This window comes from Eretmochelys imbricata, chromosome 7 (genome assembly GCF_965152235.1).
Source record: "Eretmochelys imbricata isolate rEreImb1 chromosome 7, rEreImb1.hap1, whole genome shotgun sequence".
Classification (NCBI taxonomy): domain Eukaryota; kingdom Metazoa; phylum Chordata; order Testudines; family Cheloniidae; genus Eretmochelys; species Eretmochelys imbricata.
The window spans coordinates 113,571,662-113,589,227 of record NC_135578.1 but is presented as its reverse complement, the minus strand read 5'-3'; the positions used below and the strand labels follow the sequence as shown (position 1 = coordinate 113,589,227).

The following is a 17,566-nucleotide window of genomic DNA, read 5'->3' as shown; positions in this document are numbered from 1 at the left end:
GAAATGAACTACAAGCTATTGCAGGTGGGATGAAAAATAAAGTTCAAAACAGATGTGGGGCAAAATTTTTTCAGAATTTGCCTAATTTAAGACCAGATGCAACCACTGACTGATGGAGGGAGGATGAGGTTAAGGTTTGAAAGCTACCTGTAGAAAATCAAATTAGCACTTCATAGTGATAACAGGAACATTAAAATTCATAAAGCTAAAGTCCTTTCAAATGTGCATAGTAAAGATATCTAGTAAAAAGGAATAAAATATACTGTAAGAACTGTACTGTCCTCAAATATGCACTTGTGCATTGTGCATATGGCCTTGGCTCTAATGTGTTGAGGTACTGGCTGCAATGACTTTCTTAGGCACCAGTTCTTCCTTGGAAAAATTTGACGGCACCGAATATTTGAATGGTACTTTTTGGCAAACTATGGATCAGACGCTCCCTTGGATCAAAGTGGCTTTTTTGAAGCCTCTGAGCATTTTCTTAACATTGTCTGTCAGTAAGGAATATTCCATTTAATCCTGTCAAAAGGACAAGGTTGAGATGCTGCTCAGGCTCTAAAGCTTTGTAAAAGAGGAAAACCTTAAAGGATGGCTGTGCCTTTAGGGATAGAACCCATGCACATGGGGCATGCCCTGCAAATCACACTGGATGGAATCCGCAATAGTGTTTTTGGTAATTTGGTAATACACCTCTCCCCCGATATAACTTGACCCAATATAACACGAATTCGGCTATAACGCAGTAAAGCCGTGCTCTGGAGGGTGGGGCTGTGCGCTCAGGTGGATCAGCGCGTCTGGCTCCAACACGCTGCTCTGAGTGGCGTGTTAAGGGAGCTGGGTCGAGGGTCTTGGGGGGCGGTCAGGGGACAGGGAGCAGTGGGGGGTTGGATGGTTTGGAGGTTCTGGGGGCAGGGCAGTCGGGGGAGGGGAATGTGGGCGTGGGAGTCCCGGGGAGCCTGTCAGGGGGCAGGGGTGTAGATAGGTGTTGGGGCAGACAGGGAGTGGGGGTGGGGTTGGATGGCTCGGGGGTTCTGAGGGGTCAGTCGGGGTGGGAAGTGACCATTAATAATAGAAATGCTCGAGGCCACAGCAAGTTTGCTCTAATGCGGTTTCACCTATAACACAATAAGATTTTTTTGGCTCCCGAGGATTGCGTTATGTCAGGGTAGAGGTGTAGTAATTTTGGTGTTGTAAGAGGTGCATGTTTTGGAATCTGACTGTTTCTGTGCCGGTACTGCAGTGCAGCTCCTATAAATGGAGCAGTTCATTGATAAGAATGAAGAATAGAGTAGACTCAATACCGCATTAAACGTGGAGATGTTTGCCTTGAATTGAACCAACAGTTTGCAATGATCCATCTGACACTATACAGTGGGGAAGTCTAATGTTAACTTTGTAGAACTATCACCAAAAATCTAAAACAAAACGTAGGGAAATAGCAAAGTTAGAAAGAGGTGCTGAAGATTCTGATAGTGCATGGTGTGCTGGGGATTCCATCTTAATATGTACCTGAGTCCAGCCATGGCATCCCGAAGTCCAATGACTACTGCTTTTCTAGGGGGTTCTTACTTGGCACTGAGAGTGTATGGCAAAACACAAGTATGTCTATACTGGCAATCATCTACAACTACAATTATTAAGTAACCTTTCTTTTAAGCGTTTCTATCATTAAAACTGTGTCCAGCAATAAAAAAATTGAGTGTCTCTCGCTTAGCAGTATTGAGATGTGTTGGGGGAGCACTTGCCATATCTAACAATGGCTCTCTGATCTCTAGGACTCTAGACGCTACCTTAATAGTTTCCCTTCAGCATTTTGTAACCCCTGACATTAAATCACTGGCATATGCTGCTATTGATTTGATGCATATTTAAATGGCAAGTAATTTCAACCATTGACAATGTTATTCATAAAACAGCTTCACAAAATGAAGAATGAACTAGTTCAAGAATGGGGATTGTGGGAGAACAACTCTCAATAACTACAGTCCAGCTTGAAATAAGATAATATTTCTTTCCTTTAAATTTCACTTTCAGGTGTGAAGCCCCCATCAGGAGCCTGGTCCTTGGAAGCTATCTCTCTGATGAAACAACTAGTGCAAAATAAAATGATCACTATAAGAGTGGTGGACAAAAAGGAGAATAGCTCTGTTGTAGAGATTGCAGATGAATCTGTTACTCCAATAATAAATGTATCTAAACATCTTTTAGAATCGGGCTATGCAGTGAAATATTCCAAGGATGTCTTGACAATAAATGAAACTGTTAACACTGTGAAGGAAGTAAGTGGTAAGTACATGAAAAGTTGCTATAGAAGCTGGTTTTATCTATACTGTACAATAGATATACAGTAATCTATTAGGTGACTTGAAATGAGTATAGTCAGTTATGTGGCCAAGAATGGGCATTTAGAATGTACATTTTCTTTCCCTATAATGCTGTCTTTTATGTCTCTCTGACCCTGTTTTCTTCTCTTTCCCCTTCACTCTTTAGCTGTAGGAGAAACAATAAATAAAATGGATTGTACATGGGTTAAGCTGACTCTTAAACAGATAGTAAATGTCATGCTGTGTACGGTGAACAATCCGGGAGACTTCTTCTGTCAGATCTTCAAAGATGATGGTGAGTTGTCTCAACCTTCATTTTTCTGTGCTCTCTCTGTCTTCTCATCCTTAATCTTGTTGCATATTAACTTGTAAAATATTTTGGAATGGGATCAATGTAGTTTTCATGCACCGATGCTCCTAGTGGACTTTTCATACTTAGAGCTTACGCCTGAGCTTCCTAATTAGTTCATACTAGTCCTGTAGGTCTAAATTTGAGCATGCATTTTAATAAGGACAAAGATCAGATCTCTAGGGACAAAGAATGTTGGGAGATAGTATCCCGGATGCAGTGACACTGAAAAGGAATGAAGGGTAATTGAACATGAGCTCCCAGTGTGTCTAGGAGGACTAACATAACTGATAGAGGCCCAAGCAGGGGAATATCAAATAGGAGTAGGGATGCATACAACATTATTAAAACCATTACTGGAATACTGTGTCCAATTCTTGTGTCAGAACTCTAAAAACATCTTCAAAAATTGGAACGGGTTCAGAAAAGAGGCACAAGAATATTTTAAGTGCTGGAAAAACAGTCTTATTGAGCTTAGGTCGAACTGTCCATTTAGTTTATCCAAGAGAAAATTAAGAGATGATATGGCCTGCAAGTACCTGCATGGGGAAGAGATTTCCAATATTTTTTGGCCAACTAAAACTTATAACAGTACTAGACTTTTATACATGAATATAATAATATATTATTTTATACATGAATAATATAATATTCATGTTTTACCCTAAATCAGGGGCACCTTGAGATTTTTTAAAGTATCTTTCTAAATATGCTGTTAATGGGACCCAATAAATAAGATTGACATTCTGCACAACACGGTCTTGTTTGTGCCTGGTAACTCCAAACCACTGACTTGCTGCTTCTAAAGATGTATTAAGTTTGGTTGTTCTTTGTTTTTTATATTCTGCTTAGATTTACTTGCTCTAAATGTACTCAACAAGTCATTGGCAGAATACTGCCAGCAGATTTCAACTAGTGTTTTCAAGCCTTCAAAGGGAGAACCTTGCTGTGCTTTTTTCTCTGGTAAGTAATATTACCAACTACTCTTGTTCATTTTTTCATTTACAAAAATGTCCTTAAATGGAAAATGCATCTTTATCTTTGACTCAGAGAATGTTCTGTTTAATATATAGCTTTCTAAACCTTGTCAGATATTTGGGGCATGGTCTTGATGTGTTTGATGTGTTGCTAAGTTGAACAAGGAAGGAAAATTGATCTGCAGTTGGTAACGGTAAACCAAGTATGTGTGAATAGTGACTCCAGTGAGTGAACAGTTAGGAACCTTTCAGATTCGATATACACCTAAATAGATCATAATACTGGATATTGTTAATATATAGTCTGATTGAACAGAAGTAAACAGTATAGAGAAAGAGGTTTAATTATTACCTGAGAGAAAGTTATTGCTTTTCCAGGAGGTAAATATTGGATTTTCCACTAGTTTGTATGGGATGTTAATAGGTTACTTGCATCACTTTTTTATGTACTTTCATTTCTAGATGAAAACTGTATTGATATTGTGGAAGGGGCTTGATTGCCCATTGCCCTGCACCTCGTATAGTCACTCAAAGCAGTGCAGAATGAATATAAAATGCTATCAAATCAGAATGGCAGTGTTTTACATCTACTTTGAAGTCATGTAACAGATTACATACTGTGCAAAGCAAGAGAAATTAAGGCCCATTTTCTCTGCCAAGGAAAGTTAAATTAGTTCTGCTTATGATTTATGTAAATATGGGAAATCACAGTTCTTTTAAATCCTAGGTGATGGTAACTGGTACCGTGCTTTGGTAAAAAAAATCTCTTCAGATGGAGCTATTAAAGTGCAATTTGTGGATTATGGAAATATTGAGACGGTAACTCCAGATAAACTTCGACAGATCTCATCAACATTCCTAAAACTTCCATTTCAAGGAATTAGGTGTTGGTTATCAGGTAAATCTTCATTTAAAGATGTTTTAGAAATAATTTCTGCACCTGCTAAGCATTCTGTCATAACGACTTTTATAGTTAGAAATCATATGGCGTTTCAGGCATGGTAAACCTTCCAATGTAGCATGTTTTTAGTGAAATGTGTTTAAAAAAAATTGTTTTAACCATATTTTCTTCTGTTAAATAGAAGTGATTTCTCTTTGTGAACTGAAAGGCAAAGTTTCTGATCACCTGTAAACTCTTCACAATTACACCTCCATTTATATCTCTGCTCTCATCTCCTACAGTTTGCCCCATTCTAGGCTCCACCCAAGTTTATTTTCTTATTGTTACTTAAGGGCAATGCAGAGACAAGCCGCTCCTGGATACAGGCCAGTACAGAGTGGATGTGGAGCTATGGTTCTGCCTGCCCTGTCTTGATTTGGAATAAGACCTCCTGGCATGCTCAAAGTGAAAAGGTTTCAGGCATCCTGGTTTAATAAATATTGAAATAGTTATTTGGCAAGGAATCTGACATTTTTCCTGACCCACCTTTTTCCCAAAAGGAAGATCTGGGCACTCAGGGATACATTCCTAAACTACCACTCCAATTCTATATATTAGATGAGGAAGAGCACTAGGGCTCAAAAACAGCTGTTCCCTTCTGTCAGTTAATACTCTGCCTTTTTAGTATTTTGCAAATAAGGATATTAAACTGCTTTACAAACCTTGTATTGCCATGTAGTATCATCCCCTTTTATGGATAGCAATGGGAACAGAGGCACAGAGGAGATTGACTCATTCACAGTCATGCAGAGTCTATTACGGATTTAGGAATAAACTCAGGATGATTTTTTAAGAGGAATTTGATATTCTACATTTTGGGGGCCCCAACTCATTTTGCACTAGATATACTTAGAGTACACATTCCTTATGGCTGCAAAAGTGGTCTTTCTAACTAACAGGACATTTTAAAAAATTGGATAAAACTAAAATGGTAATTTTTTTTTTTAAATTGTGAATGAGAAAATGTATTTTTAAGTCTTGTCTTGTTTCCTTAGGTGTAAAGCCTGTTAACAAGGAATGGCTCCCAGAAGCCACAGCAAGATTTCAGATGTGCACTGCAGGAATTAAACTTCAAGCCAGAGTAGTTGCTTTCAACAAAAGTGGTGCTGGAATAGAGCTCATTGATAATTCCACAGGTTGTCCAAGAAAAATCAGTGAAATTTTAATTAGTGAAAAATTGGCTTTAAAGGAAGGTCTGCCAAATAAAGATGGGCTACCAAATACATCTGCTGAGAAAGTAGAGCCTCGAGGTGACTAAAGCAGTCTTGTTAACGAATGATAAGAATATTGGGTATCCCTCAGTCTGACTCTCCTTTTGATCACATCTAAGATGTAATAAATGTATCTAGTTTTAAATACATCTTGAAGTTTGTGATTGGGTGCATGTTGTCCTGCAGGTGGCATGATAGGCAAAAAGTAGGTAAATGTGCAAGTCACTGGGGTTATGTGTTAAACAATATTACTTAAATACACGGTAACAAATTATAGCAAACTTGAAGTATGACTAAAGAGTCTATCGCATATTGGTTTCTAGTATCTTATTTTCAGCAATATTAAAATTAGCTAGCATTGATTGATTGTAAGAAAATTATATATTTTCTGATGAACAGAATATCCAGTGTATTAGTGTCAGTGTTCAGTTTTCATCTTACTGCAATCACACTAAAATGACTGGAACATGTTGATAGACTGGAGATGTTACTTAAGTTAATAGACATGTGCAACTGTGGTGAACTTGTATATATTTGTAGAAGTGCTTTGCTCTGTGCTTTACTAGTTTGTGTCTAATTACTTTAGAAACCTCTTGTGAGCAGTGGCAGACAATAGAATTGCCTATCAATGAAACTGTGTCAGTCCGTGTAATGGAAGTGATAAGCCCAGACTTGTTTTATGCTCTACCAAGTGAAACCAGAGGTAAGAAATGAAGAGAATCTCTTGGTTTATCTAGTTGATAGCAATATATTTGGAAGACTGATGCAAGATGTTTAACATTATAATAATGAATTGAGAGACTACCAAATACATCTCAGACAGTAAGAAAAATGCAGAAATATAAATATTTTTATTAAAAGCTTTGCGCTAACTTAGGTAAAATCAGGCCTAATAATAGGCTTTCCTATGGGTGGGTGGGTGTGTGTGTTGGGGGGTGTGTGTGTGTGTATAGCCTATTATTAGGCCTGATATTACCTAAGTTAGCTCAAAGCTTTTAATAAAAATATTTATATTTCTGCATTTTTCTTACTGTCTGAGATGTATTTGGTAGTCTCTCAATTCATTATTATAATGTTAAATATATATAATAAATATATATAATTTTTATCGTGCTTGAAACTTCGTGCAGTACTAACAGATTCTCTTCACTTATTTTTAGTAGATCAAGAGAAGTTGCGTAGGTTGATGATTGAACTGGTAGAATATTGCGACACTCAGAACAGTCACTCCTTCAGACCAAAAGTCGGTGAAGCCTGTTGTGCCAAGTTTGCAGGTGAGAGAGAATTCTTGTTCATTCTAAAAAAGGAAATGTGATCTGAACTGCAAAACTTGGGCAGATGGCAAAGTCCAAACCTTTAAGAAAAGAGAGATTTGTAAAATCCTTGATATGCCACAAAACATTGCCATATTTCATTTTGTATATGGCTTCTGTTTAGTTACAAACAATATGTGACAGTCAAGGCTAGAAACTAAGGAATGCTTCATGCATCTGAAAATCCATGGAGTTTTAGGAGGAACAATATAATGATCTAAACTGGAATTTAGTGAGGCTTCTTGAGTAAACTCCCCTATTCCTAAGCAGTTTTATATGTTATCCAAAATAAATTTCTTCAGGAGCAACCCAGAGGGGAGGCTTGACTGAGGGCTTGGCTACACTTACATTTTATAGCGCTCTAACTTGCTGGCTCAGGGGTGTGAAAAATCACCCCCCTGCATGCAGCAAGTCAAAGCGCTTTAAAGCGCTAGTGTAAATAGGCTCCGAGCACTGGGAGGAGCCTCTCCCTTCATGGAGGTGGATTACCAGGAGCGCTGGGAGAGCTCTTTCCCAGCGCTTGCGCGCAACCACACTTGCGCTTCAAAGCGCTGCCTTGGGAGCGCTCCCATGACAGCGCTTAGAAGTTTCCAGTGTAGCCCTGCCCTGAGTCATTTATTTCAGTATTGATTCAAAGAAGAGTTCTGCCAAACAAATCCATAAACATCACTTCCTGTAGCACTTGAATTTTCATTGGAGGTGTCCTATCTAAGTACTGACCAGGCCTGCACCTACTTACGTGATTGGACATTGGTGTCAAGATCACAGTCCAAAGTGGTATAGCTGCAAGCAACAGAACATTCCTGTAAAGTGAAGCACAAGGGTGTCGGATCTGTCAACCGTTAAAGGAGAGATGGACAGAAATACTATAAAACACAGTGTTAAATTTAGGCACTGAAGTCAAGTACTAGATGAAAAGATGGCCAACAGAGTTGAAGTTCTGATTTACTTTACTATTTGAATGAGTTGGGGGATTAAAAGAGATGTTGAGGAATTTGTGTCCTTTAGTAGTAAATAGAAGCTAGCACTCATGGTAGGTCAAAGGAGTAGGTAATTAATACATAGCATTTGTCTAAACATCCAGAAAACACCACTAATGTTACAGCAGAGATGCTATAGTTAAGACTGAGACAGCAATTAATAAAATTTAATTGCTGCTTTAAGTGGTGCAATTGATGCTTCATTAAATTGTGTGAAGATCCCCCTTTCCCCTCCTTTTGTGCTGGGATGGGAAGAACTCTCCTTGTCAAGGCCAGGTCATGGGCAGTCAGACTTTAGTAGTTGCAGCCAGAGTCCGCAGTCATGTGACAGGAGTTAGGAGTCAGCTGAGTCAGGACACCAGGAGTTCAGAAGCAGAAGACAAACTGGAACCAGAGTTAAGCCAGATCAGGAGGTCAGAGCCAGGAAACAAACTGGAGGGCCAGAACCACAAGTCAGATGCCAGGTAAGCCAAGCCAGGTAAGGATGCCAGGAAATAAAGAAGCATAAGGCGCACAGTCCAGAACAGGATGGAGCCCAGTTGTTTGGATACTTTTCTGTGCTTGCTGCTGGCTTAAGTAGGGCCAGTGGGCCAATCAGCTGCCCAGGGGCTTGGCCAGTTGGACCTCAGGGCGGAACCTCGTCTTGGGGTTGGGCTTCATGAGTCTTAGATAAACCATTGTGAGCGGGCTGCCATGTAGAGGGTTGGAGTATGGTTGCTCCCATGGACCCTGTGGACTGAGTTTGAGACACGTGGGTCATGACATCACCCCTTCCCCTAAGGACACCCTCTGGGCAACACGGGTCCAAGTTTCTCAGTATGGCTCCTATGGAAAGCCTGAACCAGGGTGAGAGCATGAATGTTTCAGCTGGCTCCCAAGTGTGTTCCTCCAGGCTGTAACCTTCCCAGTTAATCAGTACCATAATTTGCCCAGCTTAATCTTAAAGTTGAGGACTTCATGCACCTAAATTCCCTCTAAGATGCGTGGCCATTGAGGGCTGAATGTGCAGGCAGGCAGTGGGGAGAGGCGCCTCTCCCCCGGCCCCACTGGAGCTGCCGCGGCCAGGGAGAGGCACCTCGCCTTCTGCCCCCAGGCTGCTGTGGGGAGTCTCTCTTTCTCTCTGTTTCTTTCTCTCTCTCTTTCTTCCCTCCCCCGCCACAGCCCCAGGGCAGCCTGCACCCAAACCCTTCATCCCGAGCCCCACCCCAGAGCCCGCATCCCTAGCCAGAGCCCGCATCCAAGTACTGTCACCACTCTTTGAAGGCAGTCTTAATTGCCAAGAGCTTTTTGTCCAAGATCTCATAGTTTCATTTAGCAAGGGTAAGCTTCCTTCAGTAGTAGGCAATGAGGTGCAGTATTTGCTTGGTTCCATGCCTCTGAGAGGGGATTGCCCCAGTCACTGTGCTAGACGTTTCAACTTCCACAATAAAACTTGCCTTCACCATTGCTCCTGTATCGGCCCTCCCAGACATGATGCAAGCTTTAGCTGCTCAAATGCATGCTGGGCCTTGGGCGACCTGTGGAACGGAGCATTTTTCCAGAGTAGGGCAGTGAGGGCCGTGGTTTTTTGTTTTTGTAAAATTCAAAATGAACCTCTGCTAAAAGTTTGCGAAGCTTAAAAATAGCTTCAGTCACATGTTGCAGGGGGCTGTCCAGTTGCTGGAAGACTACACCTTGATTCCTTCTGGGGACAGGATGAAACCCAGGAATTTGGTTGAGGTCTGATCAAATGTGCACTTCTCAAATTGAGTATAGAGACCATGTTTTCATAATCTGTGCAGGATTGTACGGATGTGAGTGGTATGTTGGTCCATATCATCTGAGAAGATCAATATATGATCTAAGTATACCACCATGGACTGGTTCAGTAGGTCTCATAGCATATTGTTAATGAAGTGCTGGAATGTTACTGGGGCATGAGTCTGTCCGAATGGCATAACTGAATATTCAAAGTGCCTTTCAGACCTGTTATGTCCAATCTTTCATTCATCCCACTCTTGGATGCGGACAAGTTGTAAGCTCCCTGGAGATCCAATTTAGTGAATATGCGAGTGGCCCCTATCCTTTCCAACAATTCAGGGATAAGTGGTAGTGGGTAATGGTTCCAGATTATCTGATTTGGGTCTTGGTGATCGACACAGAAGCAGAGGCTGCAACCCTTTGTTTTTATAGAGGGACACTGGCTGGTGAAGTCAGCTTACGAGCGAACCCCGGGTCCAGGTTATCTTGTAGATATTCTCCCAGTGCAGCCAGTTCAGGCTCTGACACAGTGTATATCTGCCCAAACAGAATCTTCACCCCAGCTGGAGTTTTGTGGGGCAATCGTAGTCCTGATGTGGGAGGAGACTTTCTGCATTCTTTTTCTCAGGGACATCAGTATAGTCACAGTATCTGGTGAGAGGTTCCATAGTTCCCCTAGTAGGTGTTTCAATGCAGTGACTACACCTACTTGAACCTCTTGGGTCTTGGTGCAGCACTTCCTGGTCTCCGGCTGTGCTGTCAGCAGAATTATGATGGGAAAGTGACCTTCTGTTCTCACCAGTGAATGAAGGGATCATGAATGGTTAACCAGGAGATGCCAAGGATCGGGGAAAATGTGGGGAATGGATCGCACTTTAATCCGGTGCTTTTCCATTTTGAAGGAGGGGTGGGAACCCAAAGAGAGACAAAGGATTCCCGCCTTGTGCCAAAGCTATTAAAGGGGGTAGAACAGAATAAAGGGGACTGTCAGTCATGAGACTGATTACCTGAGCTGGAACTAACAATGATTGTACCCAGACTAGGAAGAAGTCCAGTCTGTGAAAGAAGCTTATTGGAACATCTCTGAGGGTGAGATTTTATCTATAATTGGTTTCGTAATGTATTAGGCTTAGACTGGCTTGTTTTGTTTTATTTTGCTTGGTAACTTACTTTGTTCTGTCCTTACTTGAAGCCATTTAAATCCTACTTTTTATACTTAATACGATCACTTCTGTTTGTTAATTAACCCAGCATAAATGATTAATACCTGGGGGAGCAAACAGCTGTGCATATCTATCAGTGTTATAGAGGGCAGACAATTTGAGTTTACCCAGTAAAAGCTTTATACAGAATAAAATGGATTTATTTGGGGTTTGAATCCCATTGGGGTCTGGGTGCTGGAGACAAGAGTACTTATTGAGCTGTTTTCAGTTACGTCTGCAGCTTTGGGGAGCATGGTTCAGATCCTGGGTCTGTGTTGGAGGAGACTGGCGTGTCTGGCTCAACAAGGCAGGATTCTGGAGGCTCAAACTGGCAGAGAAAACGGGCACAGAGGTAGTTTTAGCACATCAGGTGACAGTCCCAAGGGGGTCTCTGTGACCGAACCCATCACAATAGGCACCTACAAATGGGAAGCCCCAGGATGGGGCTGAGGGTGTGTTTCAGTAAGGACTAGAGTACGGGTCCGTTTTCCCCCCATTATGCCTGGGCTGGCTTCTTTTCCCCAACCTCCTCTGCTCTCATACTAAGCAGCCCAAAATGGCATGGCCAGATTTGCAGGCCAGTTTCTTTGACTTCTTCCTGCAAGCGTCTTGGAACTGGTATTGCTGCTCTGCTTCATTCCACTCTGTATCTGCTGTGAGGCAGCAGAAATGTGCTGTGTAGGAGGCCTCTGTGCCTTGCCTCTGCCAGAGTCTCCTCGGGGCAGCCCCTTGGCCATTTGAACTTGGTGTGGATCATCAAAGATGGCCGATATCGACTGGAGAAAGGCATCCCCGTTAGACAGCACTGGGCTATGGCCTTCCAGTACCGGGGGGTTGGGAGGGTTAGTCTAATAAATCTCCTGTCAGCAGGCTGATTACCAAGGATTGGTCAGAGGCATAGATTTTGGTACACATCAGAAACAAGATGGCATTGGTTCTTGAAGCCCCCAAACTGCTGGCAGTTCCCGTTGAATTGTTCAGGCAAGGGTATTGCAGGCCTCTGGTTGGGGCAAGGAGCTGCAAGTTGTGTTCACAGCACAGTATTCTCAGCGCTGAGCTGCCTCACTTGCTCCTGCAGCTGCTGGTTGTGCCAAGCCAACTGTGTTACTTGAGCCTGCCGTGCTTGATTTTCTGCCTGGAGGCAGGGGGCCCATTTGGGCAAGTCAGTACACCTGGTGGCTGTAGTGATGCAGCTGGGTCCAACCTTCTTGCACCAGGCTTAGTCCTATAGGGTTATTGTGGTCCAAACAAGTAGTAGTCAGAGCCAGAGTTCACGGTCACAGGACAGGAGTTAGCTCAAGTAGGATACTGGGAGATCAGAAGCAAAAGACAAACTGAATATCAGAACCACAAGTCAGGTGCCAGGAGTTAAGCTGGGTCAGGATGCCAGGAAATCAAGAAGCAGGAAGCACAAGGCACACAGTCCAGAGCAGGGTGAGCACAGTAGTTTGGACAGCTTCCCTTTTCTGCTGCTGGCTTAAGTAGGGCCAGTGTGCCAATCAGCTGCTGTGGGGCTCTGCCAGATGGCTCTCAGAGGTGGGGCCTCATCCTGAGGCTGGGCTTCATTAGTTCCAAGTAAGCCATTGCAAGCAGGCTGCCACGTGAAGAGTTGGAATGTGGTTGCCCCCATGGGTCCTGTGAAACTGGGTTCAAGACGCATGGGTCATGACTCTCCTTCATTTCTTGTGCCAGATTTTCCTAGTATCACAGAGCTGTGCAGCCAAGGAGCTAGAACAGGAGCCAATTGAGTTAGTTTATGTTCACGTGGCCTTACTTGGGTGACTTTGATCTTTTGAGATCTGCCAAGACATAAGGTGGGGAGGAACTTTCCCACTCCCTACTTCACGGTGACTGGGCTAGCAAACTCAAATCTCAGATGGAACGATTTGGAGGAAACTCGATCTCTCTCTCCTATCCCATGCCCTCACCAGGACGTCTATAGATTTTCCTGTCAAAAGGCATGTGATCTAATTTTGAACACCAACTGTATTTCTTAACTAAGAAAAGTTGAGGTTTTGGAAGGTTTGAAACATCTGTAACGTAGCTTAGTTCTTTTCTGATGTTGATTTTCTTTTTTAAAAAAAATTAGTACTTCTAAATGGTCATGTTTTGTCTTCTGTTTTTTGTTTTTACGGTATCCATGTACTCTGAATAATCTCCTTTAAATTCTGGAAAGCTATATAGATTAGATGGATTATTATGTAACTCTGGATCCTAGTCTGAAAGTGAAGAACTTCAAATGTTTTGTTCCAATTTTTTTTTTTCCAGGGGATGGCCATTGGTACAGAGCTATCGTTCTGGGAGTTTCTCAGTCTGAGGTGAAGGTAGCATATGCAGACTATGGAAACACCGAAACTCTACCATTCTCTAGAGTCCTGCCAATCACTGCACATTACTTGAAGCTCCCTTTTCAGATAATTAAGTGTTCGCTTGCAGGTAGAAACATAACCAACCATGTTGGCTATTTAGCAGTGTGACTATTTAGTCAAAAAAAAATTATGTTGTTACCATTAACCCCTGTGTTATATTGTCCATCTAGATGAGGACTCAAAAAAACAGTATACAGATTAGCATTGTAAAGTCTATTTTCAAACCCAGGAAGACTAATCTGAAAATTTTCTGAAATAGTTTAGGTACTGCAGAAAAAAAAAACTATAGACAACTAGAAAACTGGGCTGCTCCTAATTTAATGATAAAGCTATTGGTATTGATTTTTTTTTTTAAAGTTTTGTAACATTTTCTAGGTTTTACTGGCATTTTATAATTTAAGATTTTAATGATGTTGTAGCGGAAGTAGCTTAACTATTTACAATCTAAACTAGAACTCAGTTGTCTCTTACTTTATTTTTTCCAGGAATCATGGAATGGTCTCCATTAATAATAGATTTGCTAAAAACATTAATATTGAATAAGTGTGTCATGATCACAGTAAAAGGGATCAATGAGAATATTCATGCTGTATCTGTGGAGAAGTGTTTTGAAAACAGCAGTCTAAGTATAGCCGACAAATTAGTAATGGAAGGTTTAGCCAAATATAGCAACTCTGGAAATCAAAGTATTCTACACCAAGGTAACTGTTTTTCACTTAAAATATTCTCATTCTTAAATTTATTCTAGTGTTCAAAAATGCGTTGTGTGTATCCATAACTAATGTCCTTTGTCCTTCTAAAATCTCATTGTATTCAGCCAGTTAATGAGGGAATAATAATGCTTTACTGATCAGATTCCTGTTCATTTTTTCTCTAGTAGCCCATGCAAATGAGGCTAGTTGCTGTTGCACAGAATTAAAAAAGCAAGTAAGTAGTATTCAGTCTAAACTTACATTTTCTCTTCCAGATACTGATGTTTTAAAAAAAAAAAAAAAAAAAAAGAGCATGGAAAAGGTTTGGGATTTTTGATTTGTGGCTGGCTATAAAATTGAAAAAAGAAGTGTTCTAAAAATGTGAACTTTCCTATTTTATTTTTTACATAGTCAAATAATTCAGAATGTCATGCAACATGGAAAATATAGGTTGGCTGTATAGTCTTGGTCAATTCCTCGTTTATCACAGATGCATGTAAAAAATGAATGTTCAGAGTATATATGAATGCTATGAGAAGTTACTGTGAATATTCTTCAGTGTGTTCTACACCATAAATATTTGAAGTAGCAAGCCAGAATTTGCTGCTGATATTAAGACATTGGAGTTGGACTTATTTTTATCTTTTTAAAAGAAAACCACAAAGTATTTATCCCAAGCACTGAAATTGCTTACTATGTATCTGTAAGAAAAAGTATAGTACCATTACTAGTTTTATAGAACTGACTTGCTGACATGAAAACAATATTCAATTATGTCTGTTTGTAGGATGATTAAAATGTATTTAATTAAAATTCTAGGGACTGTTGCATAGGAATTAAGGCTATGTAAAGCGGGTGGAACCTGCAACCTTTAAAGAAAAGATCATTTATTAGAATATTATAACAGCACCATTATATGGTCAATGGACTACCAGCCTTTTCATATAACCAAGGGTTAATGTGCCTATGAAAAAATTAACTGTGGGTGCAACTTGGCATTCATAATGCCTCCATGCTTGTATTTTTTTACAAGAATCTTATGAAGTCTGTTGCAGGTAATAAGCAAACTTAGATTTTGTTTTGTTTTTATAAAAACGAGTGAAATCAGTGTTAAAAATCTGAACTTTGGAGTTTCAAAGGCCCATTTTTATTTTTAAGGAGAAGCCCTACATTTAGTGAGAGTTACTATCTTTGAGTGGGAGGTAGAACCAGAAGCATTTGTTGGTTCTGACTGCTCTGATGACTTTTGTGGGGGAAAGGAGAGTATTTCTACTGAAGAGGGATTATCATGGAAGCTGGGGAACTTCAGAGAGGGAATGTTGATGCCAGGCATTTAGAGGCTGGTAGAGAGTAAAGCCATCTTGTTAATGAGCTTACTCGTGCTCCTTCCCTGTCCCACTACAGAATGGAGCAAAATCATTTTCTCCCAGGTAGTCCTTTGAACTGTAGCCATGAAGAATCCAGCCAGATTTCTGCATCCAGCCCTGTGAATGACTCCTCTGCTTGTTTTGTTGGGGGTGGGGGGAGAGGGGAGAGTGGGGGACAAGACATGGAAGGGGTCTGGCTTTGAATCCCCTGAGACAGGTGGAGGAAAGGCAGACTTAATACACTACAAAGGGCTTCCAGGAAGTAACTCTAGAGATAGGTAGCACACCAGTGAACGGGAGCAAGGAGAGAACTTGGTGACAGGGCTAGGTTAACTTCCTGTTGGCCTGGGCCATTGATCTGCTGACATCATCATCTCTAGCACCTCATCAGAGCTCTCCTTAGGGGTGTCTTTAAAAAAAAAATTGAGGGTCAGCCAAAATCATTTAATGCACCATGCTGTGTTTTTTTTTTTTTTTCTTCCACAAAATAGGGAAAGGTAATCGTACATTCACTAAACTAGAATGGGAACCCAGGTTCATTTGTAGTTAAAACTACTTTTAAAAAGTGGCTTTCAAGTTGATTTTATTTAATTTTAAAAACAAACGTTTACATAATACTTTATATGGCAACATGCCTGCTAATATTCTCTCTGTCCTTCCCTCACAGATTGAAAAACATGAACAGATCCTCCTCTTTCTTTTAAATAAACATGTGGCTCAAGATAAGTGTAGTGAAATGAAAAAATTATTACAACACTAAATCTTTTAGGCATGATGTGTGTGTTATATGCTTAGTTAGACCTGTAACACTCTGTTGCCAATGTTAATGAAATTGCTGCTGCTCACTGCTCTTATTCCTAGAATAGTGGCTGTGTTCAGGAGCAAAAAAAGCTTGATTTCTTTTGTAGAAATTGTTTTGCTGTTAAATGCTGTCTGAATGTATTTGTATATATGTGAAATAAGAAATTGTACATTTACACTATCTGGATCAGAGCAAAGCTAAATGGAGCCAAGTTAAGACGTGAAGCCTCTGGCTGTTAGTGCAGTTGTTTTGAACGAAGGCCATACTTTTTCTTAAGCAACTGTTTTTGTAAGAAAACTCTTCACTTGCCAACCAAAAGTATGGTAAGAGAACTTCGTGAAAACTATTCAGTTTTCATTTACAAGAGGGAAAAATTGGATTTTTGTCTTAGAAAACTCAACTTCATTTTTACATTTAATGTATAGCAAACATAAAATTTAAGTTTGAAATAAAAATTCATGTGAAATTTTAGGTAAACAATCTGTCACGAAGAATTACAGTACAGATATTACTTTTTTCATTAGGTCTACTTCATGTTCTATGTCTAATTTACGGTTAGATTTGTTTAAAACGGTATTTTCAACCTTTTATTTTTCCTTACTGTTTCCTCCAGCTGCGTGAGGTAATATGAACAACCAAACTTGATTTTTAATTGGCATGTAAGGTATCTCTCTTACCTGCAAAATCGTCCCTTTTCTTCAGATTGTTCTTCAGCAGTTCGGTTAGGCATTGTTTAGTGGTTAGAGCAAGGAATGGGCTCTCAGAACTCTTGGATTCCCCATCAGCCTTTGCCACTAAATTTAGACAGGTTACTTAACCTCTCCCGCTGTTTATACAACTTTATTTTATTAATGGATAAAGTTCCTGTATATGCGCAGATGCTGTATCAGTGCATATTTACCCCCTTCATTTGAAAGCATATATCACATTCACAATTTGGCACCTTTATTGACAGTCTCAGCAGATAAACCAAGAGGTCCATAGCCATGGAGATGGAATTGCTCTCAACTTTAAAGTTAGTTTCCATGTTTGGTTAGAAACATGGAAACGTGTATTTCCATTGGTCATGAGCATCTGTTTTGTAGAGACATAAGGACTTCAGTTTAGAGTGCTGCCAATCTGATACTTTTCAGGAGCACTGCAGTTAATGTGAAGGAGTTGGAATTTTTAAACTGTTACTTTGCTTGTGCCACCAGACTTAGTTCTCATTCCTCTTGATAAACTTTGAGAAAAGTTTTGGGGATTTTTTTAAGATCACTTTGTGTATGGCAGTAAACTATTGCTTACTTTTGTAAATTCA

General features: G+C 40.4%; 1 protein-coding gene across 1 annotated transcript in view; it reads left to right on the top strand.

Moving 5' to 3' along the window:
• The window catches only part of TDRD1 (tudor domain containing 1), a 54,059-nt gene extending 37,835 nt beyond the window's left edge, over positions 1–16,224 (top strand). Inside the window, exons 15-25 of the mRNA XM_077821944.1 lie at positions 2,035–2,286; positions 2,491–2,619; positions 3,526–3,636; positions 4,378–4,548; positions 5,586–5,840; positions 6,388–6,504; positions 6,962–7,075; positions 13,305–13,472; positions 13,891–14,106; positions 14,283–14,332; positions 16,132–16,224. Coding sequence (XP_077678070.1) covers positions 2,035–2,286; positions 2,491–2,619; positions 3,526–3,636; positions 4,378–4,548; positions 5,586–5,840; positions 6,388–6,504; positions 6,962–7,075; positions 13,305–13,472; positions 13,891–14,106; positions 14,283–14,332; positions 16,132–16,224 — 1,676 coding nt within the window. The remainder of the gene's footprint in view (positions 1–2,034; positions 2,287–2,490; positions 2,620–3,525; positions 3,637–4,377; positions 4,549–5,585; positions 5,841–6,387; positions 6,505–6,961; positions 7,076–13,304; positions 13,473–13,890; positions 14,107–14,282; positions 14,333–16,131) is intronic.
• Positions 16,225–17,566: the final 1,342 nt, after the last annotated feature.